We start from the raw sequence: 18,298 nt of genomic DNA on the forward strand, positions 1-18,298 counted from the left end.
AAAGTTTTTTGGGATTGTTTCTAGTGCTCCTACTATTATATTGTTTTGATTTTCTTCATCTTCCATATCTCTTTCATTATTGCTATTATTATAAGCATGGCTACCCAGCATTGCTGGAAGCATGGACAATAAAATAGGAGAGGTAAAAAGTGTGAAATCTTTTAAAAATTTCTCTCCGTATCAACTGGAAAATAATCATTAATACATTATTATATATAACAACAACATTACTAGTAATGCGAATAATAATAATAATAACAATAATAATAACAATAATAACAGTAATAATAACAATAATAATAGTAATAAGGGAATACTTTTCCATTAGAAGTGAAATTCTTTACTTTCATTTTTATTATCAGCTATTTTTAAGATTAAACCTCCCGTTCTTTGTTCATAAATATTAGATTTGGGTACATTCACTTGTTTGTCAAGATTGTTATTGAAATAATGAAGAACCATTGCCATAATGTGTATATTCTTAAAAATAATGCTTGAAAAATTGATTTTTTTACAATAAAAATATAAAATAGTATCTTCCTTCCAGTGTTTTTTGTGTATACATTATTAATTAACCCCTCCCTCCCCAAGAAAAAAATCTTGCCTAATAAAAACATGATGTTCAAAGATGAAAGTAGTTTTTGAGGTTCCACATTTTGTTTTTGTTTTTTTTGTTTTGTTTTTTTGTTGTTGTTTTTTTTGAACAATGGCAGGAAACTGGTCTCACTATTATATATTAGTTTGTATTTTTTTTTTTTTTACTGTTTCCTTTTAATTCTTCTATTCAATGGCCAAAATTCTGTTAAGAATTTTTTTTTCAGTGTAAGTGATAAAAATTCTCTGAAGTTTACAAATGTTTTTTAATTTTTGTACTTTTTTTCTAGCTGGGGATGGGGATATCTTACCAGATGCCAGATATTCACAAGCTAACTCGTAGATTCCAACAGATCTTTTTAAGATTCTAGCCGTCCTTTTAAGTGCAATTGCTGGCTGTCAATATGCAGCACCAAACTCGTATGCCTATGCGCTGCACTGGATTTCACTGACTATCAATCAAAGGAGTAAGAGGAAGGGCTATTACATAGTTGCCGAGCGTAACTTCCTACAAGTTTTTTTTTATTTTGTTTCTCTTTTTTTCTCTCCTTCTTCCTTCCAATCTTGATCCCTATATATGGATTTAAGTTCATGACGTCACATACCTCAAAATGATTAGGTAATCATGCTACATATGTGTATGAATGACCAAACAAAAAAAAATGACTTATTTCGTTTGTAAAGAATGCTAAACAAAAAAAAATCAATAAGAAAAATCGATGATTATAAGTTACCAAGTGTGGACGGAGTAAGGGAGTAGTCAGTGCGGTAGAACAGTTGAAGTAGCAGGTTCAGCTGACAGGAAAATGCCAAAGGAAAACCTGGGCATAAGTGATAAAAATGAAGTTGAAAGAAGAATAATAAAGACCTGGCCAGAGATAGGTTAATCTAGATGTCAGTTTCTAAAAGCCGTCCAACACATGCCAGCATGTAAAACTGATGACTGTTATTGTTTGGTATTTATTACTACTATCGACTTGTTGATGGACTTGGTGCTTTGAAGTGAGACCACATAGGCATCTCGCAATTCATTCCTCATATCTGAAATGTGAATAGAGAAAAACGGACACGCCGAAGATTTGCAATTCAACTTTATTCATTTTCTCTAATCTCCTTACCATGGTGATTAGTTGGAAATTCCGATGAACATTTTTCAGGTTGGCTCATCTGAATCCTTTTTGCATCACAACAAACTAAACCAAAATTCCATGAGCAGTTTTGTGTCTGTGGAACACAATACTGTGGGACTGCTTTCCAGCTGACTATAACATGGTCATTTTTAAGTTTAATGTAAATAATTTCCTCTTAAATAATCAAACCCTAACTCAAGTTCTATGATTACTGAACATGTCTCACCATCTAACACTTAACTCTTATCCTTGAGTGGCATCCGAGCCTTGATAAGTAAAAAAAAAAAAATTTTAACTGGTTTGATACCAACTGTCCTATTTAATTCTATTTCAAACATGATCTCTCTACATCAGAGACCCTGGTATCTCTCAATGTAATATTTTAAAACGTTGCACAAGCACAATGGCAATTTGCTGGTTTTTAAAGGTTTTATTTAGAGAATGGTTTTCATGGGAGGAGAGACCAATATCTAATTCTGATTACTTATTAACTTGTTTTTCTTAGTCATAAGATAGCAACAGATGGGCAGAGTCTTGAAGCAACATTCATATAGATTGACTCTACATTGTCAAATGCATGCTGCCTCCTTTTGTTTTCAGACTCTGACTGACTAGTAACTGTTCTGTCCCTCGAACATGTGACGTCATATCATCCGACATCTGCATTTCTATCGCATTTTGTCTAGATAGCTAACCTTCGATTCTTCTGGTATCTTGTGTAACTTCAATATACAATCTTCAAAAACAAGTTTATAGGCTGTTATATTTTCTGAGATAACTGTTGAATTTGGACAACTTGAGCATTCAACATCATTTGTTTCTGTATAATCACGTTTAAAGTCAACATACCACCTAACTCTTTATTTTTTTTTTCAACAGAACATAAGCCGAATAACACTTATCAAGCTTTTGTTTTGCTTGAACAGTATTTTTCTCATCAGAAAGCAATGGTATATCAAAGTAGAAATTCAAATTTTTCCATTGTATTAAAAAGTTGCAACAGTAGCTTCACTTAAATACTTTGAAGGTTGGAATTAATAAAAATTATGAACTTTTTATTAGTAGCATGAAACTTCCCTTTTTTTTTCTCCAGTTTTATCTTTTTTTTTTTTTTTTCTTTTCTGATTTTCTTTTCTCTTTTCTGTTTTTTGCTTTTTCCTATTCTGTTTTTCTTTTTTTGCATTGTCTTATCTCTCTCTCTCTCTCTCTCTCTCTCTCTCTCTCTCTCTCTCTCTCTCTCTCTCTCTATCCCTCGCTCTCGCTCTCTTTCTCACTTTCTCTCTCTCTCCCCCTCACACTCTCTCTCTCCTTCTCCCTCACTCTCTCTCCTTCTCCCTCACTCTCTCTCCTTCTCCCTCACTCTCTCCTCCCTCACTCTCTCTCCTTCTCCCTCACTCTCTCTCCTTCTCCCTCACTCTCTCTCCTTCTCCCTCACTCTCTCTCATTCTCCCTCACTCTCTCTCCTTCTCCCTCACTCTCTCTCTCTCCTTCTCCCTCACTCTCTCTCTCCTTCTCCCTCACTCTCTCTCTCTCCTTCTCCCTCACTCTCTCTCTCTCCTTCTCCCTCACTCTCTCTCTCTCCTTCTCCCTCACTCTCTCTCTCCTTCTCCCTCACTCTCTCTCTCCTTCTCCCTCACTCTCTCTCTCCTTCTCCCTCACTCTCTCTCTCTCCTTCTCCCTCACTCTCTCTCTCTCCTTCTCCCTCACTCTCTCTCTCTCCTTCTCCCTCACTCTCTCTCTCCTTCTCCCTCACTCTCTCTCCTTCTCCCACACTCTCTCTCTCCTTCTGCCTCACACTCTCTCCTTCTCCCTCTCTCTCTCCTTCTCCCTCTCTCTCTCTCTCCTTCTCCCTCTCTCTCTCTCTCCTTCTCCCTCTCTCTCTCTCTCCTTCTCTCTCTCTCTCTCTCCCTCACTCTCTCTCTCCCTCACTCTCTCTCTCTCCCTCACTCTCTCTCTCCCGTCCTCTCTCTCTCTCTCTCCCTCACTCACTCTCTCTCTCTAAAATGCAAGTATATACACTGTTTTCATTTTACAGATATGTTAATATTTTTCAAAATAATAAAGACTTCATATCACGTTTCTTTTATCAGTTTTTCCAAGGATTTTATCTTTCTCAATTTTTTGAGATAAAGACAAATCAAACTAAATTATGTTACGAGTTTATGTTACAAAAAAAAAAAGGTGAAATAAAGTGTTAGGTAAACAGTTTCATTCTAATACGTTTTATACAAACGTTTTTTTTTTGTTGTTTTTTTTTTACGATTCATAGAATGTTAACTATTCTGTACTTTTACTAAACATGGCTTCATTTTAACATGTAGTCAACAAATAAACCTTTTTTGCCCAACATTGACCAGAGAAATAGCGTTAGAATAACATATTAGCAAAGAAAGAAAAGTGTGTACATTTGATGACATTTCTACGATTGTAAAAAATTCGTTAAATTCGTTTTGTTTACACGACGAAGCTTGTAAATTGTATAACATTACAGCAACAATGTGTGTAACGTGTATGACCTCTTTTTAAGCGTATGCCAATTTCTAAAGAAACAGATAACAAACAAATAGGCCCTATTTACTTGCCTACTTTACTCACGAGCCAGAGTTAGAAACAAGGTCGGTTATTAATGTGAGCAAAATCTACCTCCCCAAAAAGGGGCAGTCTGGTTTGAGACAAAAAATTTAAATTGCCTCAGTCTATAAAGATTTTTTCTTCACTGACCAAGGACAGGAAAGGTGGAGTGTCGTATCACTAAAATCCTAAAACTATTTTGGGCTGTGGAGTGATAATTTCGTTCTTTGGCTTTTTGACTAGGAGCGAAGTTAATCCTGCGCTCATGAATTGATGGTCTTGTGCCTGCTGTGTCAAATGTATTTTTTACTATTACTAAATTAATGATGCAAAGTGTAATATTTATTGTGATATGACGACACTTCATATTTTTTGCCCTTGGTCAACAAAAAAGAAATAATTCTAGGCTGAGGCAATTTTTATTTTTGCCCCAATTTAGAGTGCTTTGTTTTGTTTTTTGCTTTTTAGAGTTGAATGTTCCCCCTCATAAAAAAAAAATATATCGTTAGAAATGATATGAGAATGAGATGGACGTTTAATGTGAGTCTTAAAGACATGCTTAGTTCTGATGACCTCAGAGAACAATTGAATCTGGACAGTTTAAGGAGATGTGTGCAGAACAGGAGACTTTTGTGGTGTGGTCACGTACAAAAGATTGTATGAAAGTTCTTAGGTTAGTAGATGTAGAACAGTTGAACTAGCAGATTGAGAGGCGAAAGAAAAATGTGTGAAGAATTTATAAAAATGTCGCTGACGAATAAATATAGAGATGAATAGCGATAGGTTAGTTTTGAAGTTAATTTTTTTTAAGCCGTCCAACACATGTCAACTTGTAAAATAAGCGTTAAACCAATGATGTTGATCAGCTTCATCGCATTTCGCTCCATCCGTCAGTGTTCAAGGCATCCTCCAGGTTTGCTTCGGACAGTCCGTGAGGATGTGTGCAATGGTCTGCACATCGGTGCTGCATCATGTCAATAATCGTACTTGTGCAGGTTGTGCCATGTTTTTGCAACCTTTGCTCGGGCATGGTCGAATGTTACCCATTATTTTCGAGGAAGTTAAGAGCCTGCCGGGAGATCTTCTTTCAGTGCCAGAAAAGCTTAATTGTTCTGGTCTTCGACAGACACATTCCACCGACACAGACGGAAGAATGCTGGTGTTATTTGTCCAAGGCCTGCGATGGTGGCAAAGCTCTTGCAGGATGGTACTTGGTGTGGCACCTCTTGGTGTCCGAATAGACAATGGCGATAGTTGTTCTGCGTTCGCTATCGCGTCTTGACGTACCTGCAGAAGAGTGATTTCGGATAGTTTGCTGTTGCTGATATAAATGCATACGAGCAATTTTTGATGAATCAAAGATTTACAGTGAATATTTAAAATAGGTTCTTTAATACCAAATTTTGTTAATATATAAATGTTTGTATTTTATTCTAATTATTTCTTACTTGTTGACCTATAGGTATACAAAATCTTATTATAAATTCTCCTAATGTGTGTGTGTGTGTGTGTGTGTGTGTGTGTGTGTGTGTGTGTGTGTGTGTGATGCTTTTATCTCAGCCCACAGGCAATCCACCCAGGCAAGTAAGGTACCGAAATGAAGCTTATGACTCAGCGGATGTTTTAGTGATATTTATATCCATGTTTGGTGTATGGAAATACAAAAAAAAAATAACGATTTACTAAACAACGTTTTATTTACTGGATATTTTTCCGGTATTCATCGGAAGTTATTATCTCCCTTTGTAAGTTCGATTTACTGTGTGTGTGACGCGGTTTATCTCAGCCTACCGGCAACCCACCCAAGTAAGTAAGGTACCGAAATGAAGCTTATGAGCCAACGGATGTTTTAGTGATATTTATATCCATGTTTGGTGTATGGAAATGCAAAAAACAAATAACTATTTACTAAACGACGTTTTATTTACTGGATATTTTTCCTGTACAAGGACTCAAGTTTGCCCAGCTGGCCAAACGGGTTTTTGTATCTTTTAAAAAAAATCTATATTTCAGCAGAACAAAAGGTTATTGTTATTCAAATCAATTATACAACATCGTATTTTTATATATTCTCTCTGTATATAATAGTACAGATGAATGATCCAAAGATTATTATTCTGATTGTTTGACTATTGTTTTTAGCAGTTTTTAAATTAAGTAAATGTTTTGAGTTATACATTTGTAATTTTATTCTCCTATTTTGCCTTTATATGCATTTTACAGTAAAAGCAAAAAGGGAAGGTAGCGAGTGGGTCTCTCTCTCTCTCTCTCTCTCTCTCTCTCTCTCTCTCTCTCTCTCTCTCTCTCTCATTCACTCACTCACACACACACACACACACACACACACACACAACGTCGTATTTGTCTCAGATGAATTGATTCTTTTGTTTTGATTGTATTAAGATCTTATTTATCTACAATTCAAACCAATTTTATTCAAAACGTTTTTAACAACACAATAAACATTGTCTGGAAAGAAGTACGAAATCAAGAATGCAGAATGAGCAGGCATGCATGTACTATCCAAGAAAGATTGCAATGGTTTCTCATTTTGCCTCTCGCCAAAGTCGTGGCGAAAAGCGAGAAAAAGAATATGACATTGTTGAGGATAATCTCTGTTTGTGGTTGTCCGTCCACAATTCCTTTTTTACTATTTAATCCACACGTGTGGATTAATATCTTTCCCAAGGGTAATAGCGAAAATGATGCAGTAGCACTGCTAGAACTGGAAACCCAGTACATAGAGCTCAAACTCTGCGCCACGATCTTCATTATATATATATATATATATATATATATATATATATATAAAATCATATTAAGCGTATTTTACAATTGGGCTATACTGGGCGTCCCTGCTAGCTTAGATAAATACTTTTGAAGTTTTAACAAAACAGCTACAAAAATTTCTTGACCTTTTGGCCAAGTTTTATTTTTTGTATATTTATTCTAGATTTCCCACTCCCCAACACGAACTGTTTTTCTTCCAAATTCAAGAACTTTTTTCACACACACACACATTTTATTTAATAAAATAAAAAAATGCGCACACACACACACACACACACACACACACACACACACAGAAATTGTGTGTATATATATATATATATATATATATATATATATATATATATATATAACTACTTCATTTACTCACATAAATTTAATGTACGAAAGTATAGATTTATGCGTAAACTTTAAGTATTTACTTCAAAAGTGCTCAATACGTAGGTAGAGCTAGTTAGTAATTTATAAAATATATAGGCGACTAAGCTACACACTGAATATTCTGCGTTTCATCCACTGTAGGATTCGTATGACGAATCCTACAGTGGATGAAACGCAGAATATTCAGTGTAGCTTTAGCAGTATCAGAATTTTTGTAGGAATTTTTGACACCCCTAACACGAAACTGCGAATACAATATAAAAATCTCGTAATTTCTCTGTTAAAAGTGGGTTATTTAGTTTCTTTATGGATTATACTTCCAAAATAAACTATTACAGTTGTTTTAAAAGTAATAAAAATATTTTTATTTTTTTTTTAAACAGTAATGAATTTTCCGAACTCAATATTTTTCAATTTTTAAACTCAATATTTTTAAATTTTTAAATTTTAAAAATCTATCAAAATTTTTCTATTGATTCTATTTTTACGATATTTTCAGGGTCAATGTGAAATTTTATGTTCTTTCCAATAAACCGAATATAATATTTTAGACAAACGTTTTTTTTTTTTTTATTCACGGTTCCCCCCCCCCCATCCAAATTTTTAAGTGTCTATTACAAAGAAAATACTTAATTTAGACCCGGATAAGTACATAATTATTTACTCACAAATTGAAGAGAAAAGGTCAATACATAATATATTCAAATTTAAAAAAAAACGGACATCGTGTTCTTGTAGAATTTTACCTGTAAAGTTTGAAGTTTAAAACCTTTTTTTAAACCACGTTATTTGTTTTTTCTTTTTTCTTTTTTTTTTTTTAATGGAACCTTGGTCCTTGCTCCTTTAATTGCAAAAAAAATTAGGGCTTGAATTACATTTTCGAGGAGTTATAAGCTTGGAAAGACAGGGGGTCGAATAATTCACGCCTCCAATTTTGTAAATGTCTAATAATAATTAATTTCGACTCGGATAAGTACATATATTTTATAAATTACTATATATATATATATATATATATATATATATATATATATATATATATATATATATATATATATATATATATATCCTTTTTGCAAAAACGCTGGGGTTTTCATTAGTTTGTTTAGATTCCACAGAGTGAATGAGGTATTGTGGTAAATGTTGCCAGTCAAGAGTAAAGTCACCAAAGACTCCAATTTTTACTTTAGTTACAAAGACCCTGCAACACTCCCCTCCCCAGATCTTATAGGGCCTTGTGCCTAAATTTGTTTTGTCTTTTGGAGATTTTACTTTTTTAAATTTTTTAATTTTATATTGAAATGTTTTTTAATTGTAATTTTTTCTTTAAACGAAATAAATTAAATATAAAGATCAAAGTGTAGTGTCTGTTCTTCAGATGCAGCACTTCCATTTCTCGTTCTCTTTCAGTTGAGGAGAAATCCTTCACGACTGAGACAATTTTTTATTTTTGTACCTTTTCTCCACGTTAAAAAAAACGACGCTGGTGTCTAACTCTTTCCCGTGGGGAAGCATTGTAAATAGGTACAATATTAGGGCGTCTCCATTTACGCTGAGTCGCTGAATATCCACAGAATTCCAACCTCAATATATTACGTATGAAAGAGTCCATTGTGGAATTTCCACAGGTCCCGCTAGTGTGTGTGCGTGTATATATATATATATAATTTATTATTACAGAGGGTCGTGACATCGTGTGACTGACTTTTATGGGATTTTTTATTAATATATACAGATGAAATGCATATTTTTTTATGAATATCGCTCCAAAGCTTGTAACCACTTGAGAAAATGAGCTAAAAAAAAAAAAAAAAAAAAAGAAACAAAAAATACATCATGGTCAAAAGCAAGGCATCGGTAGATGTTAGATGAGTAGATTTTGTCCTAGAAAACGGCAATTATTCTCCCTTTGTCAGAAACGTCGCTCATGGAACAAAGTGACCAAATAAGGCAAATAACTCATCTTCAATTTTTACTCTCTTACGTATATCCCAACTTAGATTTGATCCATGACTTGCTCCCTACGAGGACAAAATTAGGCACTTTGTTGCGTTCCTACCTAATTTTTGGGTTGGAATCAAAGTGTCTCATCCCACCCCCACTCCCCGCACATTTAAAGATCTTATGTCTAATTTTTAAAATTGTATCTTACATTTTTGTAAAAACATAATTTAAAGTGTAGTACTCTGTTCCTCTCCGATCTGAAGAGAAGAAATCCTTCTCAACGGGGGCAATTTTTATTTATTTTGTCTTAATCCAGAGTATCCATTTCTGGGGAAAACTGGGTATCCCCACAATAATTAATTTAAAAACTGGCCTTGTGTCACATCCAGTCGTCGTGGAGAGGTGGCATATAGGGATATTTTTTTTTTTATGTGAGGAGCTCCCCAAAAAGGGGCACTCTAGACTGGGATATAATTTCTGAAAAAATTGCCTCAATCAAGAATTTCTTCTTTGGCCGATACAATATAGTCTTTCAACTTTTATTTTTGCTTTCTGGATATACACTATTTCTCAGTGCACATAGACACGTATTGTGGCCTCGACTACTGTACATTATGGTCGCTTTTCTTTTTCCTCTTCTTATACGTGTGGATTCGGATCTCCCCCCCCCCCCCCTCGTTCCCACCTCCTCGAAACAAGAAACAGTATGTTTCAAAGCTGATTTAACATCTCTATGCCACTCCCTGTCTGCGCACTTTTTCTTTCGCCCTTTCCTTCTCTTCTTGGGCTATCCTGTGTGTGGGTTGCTCTTTTCACAATCGCGCGTCGACAATTATTCTTAAATGAATAATAATCATTATATATCGTCGAGTGTTGCCGGAAAACAGTCTCCCTGGCAAACCCGGTTTTTCAACACTTTATAAGAACGTACGATTTTTGCGAATTCATAAGGCGGACCACTACCAGTCGACATAAAGTTCAGCTTCTTTTCCCTCTTTTTCTCCCCGCGATAATCAACAAAAACAATCTCTACAACGAAACGTATTAAGGTTCGTTACCAGAAAAACATAAAGGCCCCAAAGTTTTACCTAACTCGATTCTTTTTTTTTTTTTTTTTTTTTTTTTTAACTCTCACAGTGAACATAAAAGCAGCATTTTAAAAGCCGGATAATGTTTGACGAAAAAAATCTTGTTATCGAAAACGAAGCGAAACTGTCCGTTATTTTTCTGTTACTCCAAGAATTTCCTGTTCAACTCACGTGGTAATAGCGGAACCTCAAAACGTGGGTTTCAAAAAAAAAAAAAAAAAAAAAAAAAACTTCACCCTTTTTCCTTTTTCTTTCTTTTCAAGTTTTTCATTTTTTATTTTTTTTTTATAACTTATTTTTTATTTATTTATTTTTTAATCAAATTTTGTCTTCACGAACGAATTCAATAAATAGCAAGGAAGCAGTGTTTTCACGTTTTTGTATCCCCTCCCCCCCCCCTCTGCGAAGGGCGATTGTTGTTGTCTTGTCATTCCATTGGAAAATTTCGGAAAACTTAACACCTGTTGTATGTTTGCAGCCTTTCGGGTAAGTTTGAAATGAAAATTAAATCAAAATATCGATTTTTTTTTCCTTTCTTTTTCCTTTTCTTTTTCTATCTCCTTTTTTTTTTTTAATTTTTCATTTTCTTTCTTTTGTATTTTAAATTTTTACAGAAAGAAGTCAGAAAAACATTGGGTATTTTTTACGACCTACCCCAGAAACACCCCCAACCACCCCATGTTAAGAACGGCTTTCGGAATAAACACCCCCTCAACCTCCCCATATTAATAACGGCTTTCGAGGTTGGGGGTGTTTATTCTGAAAGCCGTTCTTAACATGGGAGGTTAACATGGGGAGGCCGGGCACATCGTAAAAATTTACCAAACATTGGTACCGCCGGTTTCAAATCCAATACAGAGGGACCAGTTTATGTTCAAGAAATATTGGACTCTCTTCGGCCTTGTATTGTATTTGAAACCGACGGTACCGATGTTCTTCTAGCCTTCTGTAATGCTCGTATATTTATTTATTCTTTTACCTACCCGGATAAGTTTTTGTTTTGTTGTTGTCGTTGTTGTTGTCGTTGTTGTTGTTTTTTAACTTAAAGCGTTTATTCACTTTGAAACAAAATGAGCCAAGTTTGAGTTAAAATGAGAAAAAAATGGCAGTTTGTTGAAACCATTTGAACCCTCGATAATCGTCCAAAAATCGAAACTTAAACAAAATACTGTTACGTCCAATTTCACAAAAATCAGAGGATTTAAATTTTCAAAAATGGCCTGCGCACTTTTTTGTCCCATTTGCATAAAAAAACTAAATGGAGACTAAATATTGCCTAGATTACCCACTCCTTACACCTAGCAGCTGTAAACCCTCGATAATCGTCTGAAAATCGAAACTTCAACAAAATACTGGTACAAATACATCCAATGAATGTCACCAATCGTGCGAAAATGTGATGTTCTAATATTTTTAGCTCAAATTATTTTAAAGGAAATACCCTTAGGAATTAGTCGAAAGCAATTATTATTTTGTTTAACTACTCATTTGTGACCTATTTTCCTTAAAACAATTCTTGTACTAATGAGTCACTGAATATCAAGGCCTAAAGGCTACTCGAGTATAAAGGTCAATTGGGGGGGGGTCAGGTGGACGGCGAAACAAATAAATTTAGGATTGGGGACGATGATTGAAACTCGACTTGAAAACGATCCGCAGTCAACTGGGAATGAACTTTCACACTTTTCTTAGATATTGATTTTGAGAAAAGTAGCCATCTTTAGCCAGAGGAAGTAAGGTTTATATAACGTAAACAATTATTTAGCCCAAATGGCCAATTTGCTCAGAATCGATACTTAAGGTAGGAGTAAAATTAATTCCTCAAATTGAACACTTTTGTTCCTTAACAAAGCTCAATCTATAATATACTACTTACGTCTATAATCCTTATTCTAATTTCGATCGAAATTCATTACAAGATTTTGATTCTAGAATATTTGAGGCTTCATTAAGCTTAAGGTGTCTTAAGCAGAAATTGAACTTCAGGGAATCTTGCTTCATTGGTGTCTAATGACTAGTAACCAAATTCTATGCAAATCTGAAATATTTGAATTTTTAAATCTGAGTTTTTGCCCATGTTATGGCCTCTAAACCCTTTTAAAATATTGTAAAAAAAATTGAAATTTGCATGTATTTATTAATGTCTAATACTTTTTGTTAAAATTTCACAAACATCAGAGGGATCTAAATTGTCAAAAAATGGCTTGCACACTCTTTTTGCCCTCTTTGTATAAAACTAAATGTATACTAAATATAGCCTACATTATCCACTCTTACGCCAAAAGGATGTAAGTTAATCAACCTTTGTTTCCTTAAGGTTTTATATATATTATAATAAATCCGTATTCTTGTCTGTCTGTCTGTCTGTTCACAATGACGTTATAGCATATATAATGTTATGACGTCATAACTGATATCACACATAACGGTATAACTGATGATGTCATGTTTGGGGGTGGGTGAGTGCAAAAATGAAAGTAGGTTCCCCAGGCAATGCTGGGCAGCCTGCTAGTGTATATATATATATATATATTCATCCACATACAGTACTGTTTCGTTGTATCACAACTCATCAGTGCAGCTAGACCAGCACCTTTCTCTAGCCAGGGATTGAACCTGCCACCATCGCATTGATAGTCGGCAGTTCTAACCTCCGGCCCATGGGATTAGTGCTTGCAAATGACCTAATCAAATGTCCATTTAAATAAACATTCGCCCACCGCTTTTTACAGTGTTTGAGCTGCCTGTTTATTTACAAACAAACAGAGAGCCTCGCTTTTATATATATGTAATGTTTATGGGGAAATATGTTTATTCAATTATATTTCACCTTTTATTTGTACACCAGTCCTTTAATTTATGAGGCTTACTGTAACTACAGAGCATATACAAATAAATGACAAAATTTATTTTCCAAATTTCAAGATGTTGACAATCTTTGCGTTTATTTTCTTAAATATGTTGAAATGCACAGTTCTTGACAGCACCTGTTTCGTAGCGCAGAATCATTCATGTAATTGCGTCAATTTAATTTATTCCACCTTGAATTTTTAAAGTTGATAAGTTCTTTTTCTTCTGATGAGTTAAGGGTGGAATAAATTTTAAAAATTTGACATACTAATTATGAAACAGGTGCTGTCAAGAATTGTGCATTTCAACGAATTTAAAGAAATAAACAGTAATCAATATCTTGATTTTAGGAATATATACTTTTGTCATTTATATATATATACTAGCAAAAGTACTCGTCGTTGACTGGGTTCAAAAACAGCCTACAGAAAATGGTCTCTGATTTATGAAAGTATGATAGGTTATGAAAAGGAAGGGTTGTAAAGAGATAGCTTCGAATTTGGGGGTATCAAAACCAAAGCAAAATATGATGAAAGTAAAAATAAAATAGATAAACCCCTGTAATTTATTATACCATACCTGTTCACACTGAAACACTTATCACAATATGTGGATCTATATTAAAAAACCTTGTTAAACTTTGTGACATATTTCCATTCCATGGAGGTCAGGCACGAACGAACACCCCATAATTTTATTATACCATATTTCTCCCAACTGAAACATAATTATCAAAATATACTTACGCAGATAGATATGAAAAGTCTTTATTAAAGTTTGTGCCTATTTCCATTCTATGGAGGGCAGGCGCGAACACAGACCCCACAATTTTATTATACCATCCCTATTTAAGTATTCTTATGTACATCTATATCAAAAACACTTGTAAATTTTTTTTTTTTTTAATTTTTAAATTTTTTATTTCCATACTTTGTGGATCAGGCGTGTACGCAGACCCCCACAATTTTAATGAATCATCATTATGCCAGGTCAAACATACCCATTCTTGTGTCTCGATACATCTATCATTATATGTGATCAGTTTTCTATAATAATCAACCATATATAATAATCAACCATATATGAGCCTATTCGTGACCAGACACACACACACAGCTTCATATTATAGATAATCACAAAAATTCGGTTAACTGGGTTGTAGTCCATTGAGCACAATTTTTGCTTACTTCTGTAAGTTTTAAGCCAATGGTTTTTGCATATCTTTTTCTAATTGAAATATTGATGCACACAATTTTTATAAAATTAATGTAAATCAGAATTTTCATGAAAATGATTTATTTTCATTGTAAATTTGAATTTTTATTATAAAACCAATTGTTTGAAAATTTGCAATAGTAACATTCAATTGACTTTCTATTTGTTGATCCCAAATACATGCTGAAATATAATTTAGTTCTGGGATTTTTCTTTTCAATGGAAATCGCTCTAGACAAGGCGTGAAGCCATTTAATATAAGCAGCTAACAAGAAAGATGATTATAGCAAAGACAGCAGATGCCTATTTAAGTCTTGAAAAAGACCTACGTTAAAAGTAAGGAGAAAACAATCAGAAGGAAGATAGTTCTACAAGTCTGCGGTTCTGGGAAAGGAGACACTGGAATAGAAAACTGCATTGGAATGAGGTATAAAAACGGCAAATTGATGGAGACCACTAGGTCAACGAATCAGACGAGGCGGAACAAGAGATTAAGTTATGTTTGAAAATTAATGTTAATTGTCCTAATTAACCGTAGTTTACATTTAACAGAACAAGCCACCCACATCTTTTTGTGTTGTCATCTGTAACGTGGCCGTTACACATTAACCGTGTTGTTACATTTCAACCACTCGGACCCACACGTGTTTTGAGACTTCATCGCAAAAAAAAAAAAACAAAGGAAAAAAATTAAAATCCGACTCTGCATTTTTTCAAGTGCAAATGAAATGCACTTATTTCTGGTTCTTTCAACAACAGCGCATTTCATTATCTTTCAAAAGCTTTTTCATGCACACGTTTTACAATGCTCTGCAGTATAGCATGTACTTTTTAAAAGTCTCTCTCCCCGCCGCCCTCACACCAGTCATAGCTAGTGCTTTCTTGGCCCCAACTTCATACGTCCATCTTCCTCGGCATTCACTTTGCTTCTCCTTTTCACTATGTGGTGTATTTTTTCTGTCTTTGTGATGCAAGCTCACGCACATTTGCTGATTTGCATGTCGCTAAAACAGCTGCTGCTAATATTTTTGCTAGTCAGCTATCCTATGGCTGCTGCTGAATTTTCTTGTTCGTTGATGCCCTATTACAATAGGAGCACATCACTTCGTTACATTTCTGTCGCCTTCTCTCACTGTTGATTCAACCACTCTCTAATATTTCATGTTTTTTAGAGAATGAGTGACTCTTTTTCTTTTTTCTTTTTTTTTTTTCTCATCGTAGTCATCTAATTTATGTGCGTCTGTCCGTTCCACAAACACGTATTTTAATTAGATGACAAAATAAGTCTCTTTACTTGTAATAATGATAATGCTTTGGTTCAATTCAGGCTACGTCCCCCAGTGTTGACAAAGGTTTTGCCTGGAGCTGTCATCTGCAAAATGGAACAGCTTTCTTTTTTTTTTTTTTTTTTTTTTTTTCCCCCCCAATTATATTTTTTAAAATAAGCAAACGAAAAAAAAAAAAAAAAAAATTGGGTTATCAAATTTTTTGCTTGTTTGCTTATTTAAAAAAAATACAATTGGGAAAAACAAAATGAAAAAAAAAAACTTGTTCTATTTGGCAGATGACAGCTCGGGCAAAACCTTTGTTAACATTGAGGGACATAGCTTGAATTTAACCAATAATTTTATATAATAATAGAATTAAAGTTCCATCAGCCATGATTTTTTTTTTTACACAGTGATCACCACTTATCAAGGCCCGGAAGCCACTCAGGGATAAGGGTTATTGCAAGTACAGTACGTTAGTGTGGAGATTTGATGAAGTGTTTACTTAAGGGGGTGGTTCATCAGGAATTTGTTAACATTGGACTTGAAGACATCTAAGTTGTAGTCTGGTGGGAAGCAGGCAGACGGAACAGAGTTCCACAGGTATGCAGTTCTAAGAAAGAAGCTTTGTTCATGGAATCCACGTTTTGATTTAGGCACAGATATAGAGTGGGGAAAATTTTTCACAGTGGATTCGGCTAGACGGGTGTTTTTCGTGAAAGATTGGCGAGAGGGGACCAGAGATTGGAGTTCAGAGGAGCACCTGCCATGGAAATAACGATAAAACAAGGATAGGCTCGCAACGTTTTAAGACCTCTATCTAGTCATGGCTGATGGAACAAGAGCATGCTACCCCCGTGAAGTAAATAAAAGGTTCCGCTTGAAATTCCGTCCAAATTCCCGAATTTGACAGAAACATTGATGAGTTCGACAAGATACACCTGAAGAAGGTCGGCGGTTACATCGACTGAAACTTTGTGAAAATCACACTCAAGATGAGAACAGTCGTCCAATGAATGTAAATAATACATATCTTGCCTTTGGTAACATATGTTATATATTTGTTTCTTGGTCAACTTTTCGGTTTGTTGTCTATAGTAAAAAAAAAAAAAAAATGACCACTTTTTTTATGCAAATAAGTCACAAATAGGTAGGTAAGCCAAAATAAATTGTTTCTGACTCCTTTCAAAAAATTTTTTTTTTTTTTTTAATTTGTTGCCAGTAGTAACGATTACCTGTTTCTTAAAAAAAATATTTTTTGAAAATGTTATAAAAATAAATAATTTTAACCCATTAGTGGCCATGGTTGTTTTATTTTTTAGAACCAAGATTTCCATGTTTCAGCAACATCTGTATTGTTTCAAAGACATCCTTAGATCCAATAATATCTCCAAAGTCTATTTATATAAACACTTGACCGCTGCTTCCCCAATGCTCAAGTGTTTATTTATCTATAAGGAAGTCATAACGATTGAAGTATCTTTCAAATATTATACAAATTATCTGATGTATATTGGCAACACTGATGATGGCATATACGGCATAATCACGTTGGCACGTCGATTCCCCCGTCAGATCACCGAAGTTGAGCAACGTTGAGCCTGGACAGTACTAAAATGGGTGACCAATTTGAGAATTTTAGGTGCCGTATGTAGGACGACATCGACACCTCCCTGCAAGAGTTTCAAAAACCTAACGTCATCATCTCCCCTAATGGGAATGTACATGCGACTGGGGATCACTTGTGAATTTCATACTCCCATGTAATTGGAAGAAGCCAGTTAAAGTGCCGCAATGGATTGTGAAAATCTAGAATGGAAGGGTGTAATCATATCATCTATTATTTAATGATTAAATAAAAAGAGTTCTTCATTAAGATTTGTTCTTTTGATCAGTGTGTTTATGGATCAACCTATGGATAGCACTTCTTGGTAGAGATGCGTTTCAGCTAATAAAAATAAATGACATTTTTAGTTATTTTGGTTAAAGAAAATTTGGAGTGTGCTTTTATTTATTTCGAAAGTTTATTTTATTTTTTGTTTTTGAAGTCGCACACTTTCCACTAATAACTGTTTAAAAATAATTATAAATTTTAAGTCATACATTTTCTTGTATTTATTTGCTTCCCCACCAAAGCAAATAAGGCACAAGGCCGTTTTTAATGTGGGGTAAAAACCAGCTCCCCTAAAAGTGGGCAAAAAGTGGGCACTCTGGTTACCAAAAATAATAATTGTCCCAGTATAGAGGGTTTCCCCTCCATTGACTGGTACAAATTATCTGAAGTGCAGTATCTGCCGGAACAGATACTACACTTTGATCCCGGCCCGAAGGCCAAGAACAACAGGGTATTTATTTGCTCCCCCACCGAGCAAATTAGGCACAAGGCCGATTTTTAATGTGAGGAGTGAAAGCGAAATGGGGACCAACTCCCCGGAGATGGGGGAGCTGGATAGTGACAATTGGTAGG

At 34.6% G+C, this 18,298-nt stretch overlaps 1 protein-coding gene across 9 annotated transcripts in view; it reads left to right on the forward strand.

Annotated features, from left to right (window-relative positions):
• LOC145261241 (uncharacterized) overlaps positions 1 to 18,298 on the forward strand; it is a 576,350-nt gene that overhangs the window by 430,670 nt on the left and 127,382 nt on the right. The window contains exon 1 of one of the 9 annotated variants that reach the window (XM_080119623.1): positions 10,804 to 10,984. The exons of the other annotated variants lie outside the window; for them this stretch is intronic. Within the exon in view, the coding sequence (XP_079975749.1) occupies positions 10,967 to 10,984 (18 nt within the window). The 5' untranslated portion in view covers positions 10,804 to 10,966. Of the gene's footprint in view, positions 1 to 10,803; positions 10,985 to 18,298 lie in introns of those variants that run through there. 9 annotated transcript variants of the gene reach the window in all.

Source organism: Euprymna scolopes, chromosome 37, assembly GCF_053919585.1.
Source record: "Euprymna scolopes isolate OS-2025 chromosome 37, ASM5391958v1, whole genome shotgun sequence".
Lineage (NCBI taxonomy): Eukaryota > Metazoa > Mollusca > Cephalopoda > Sepiida > Sepiolidae > Euprymna > Euprymna scolopes.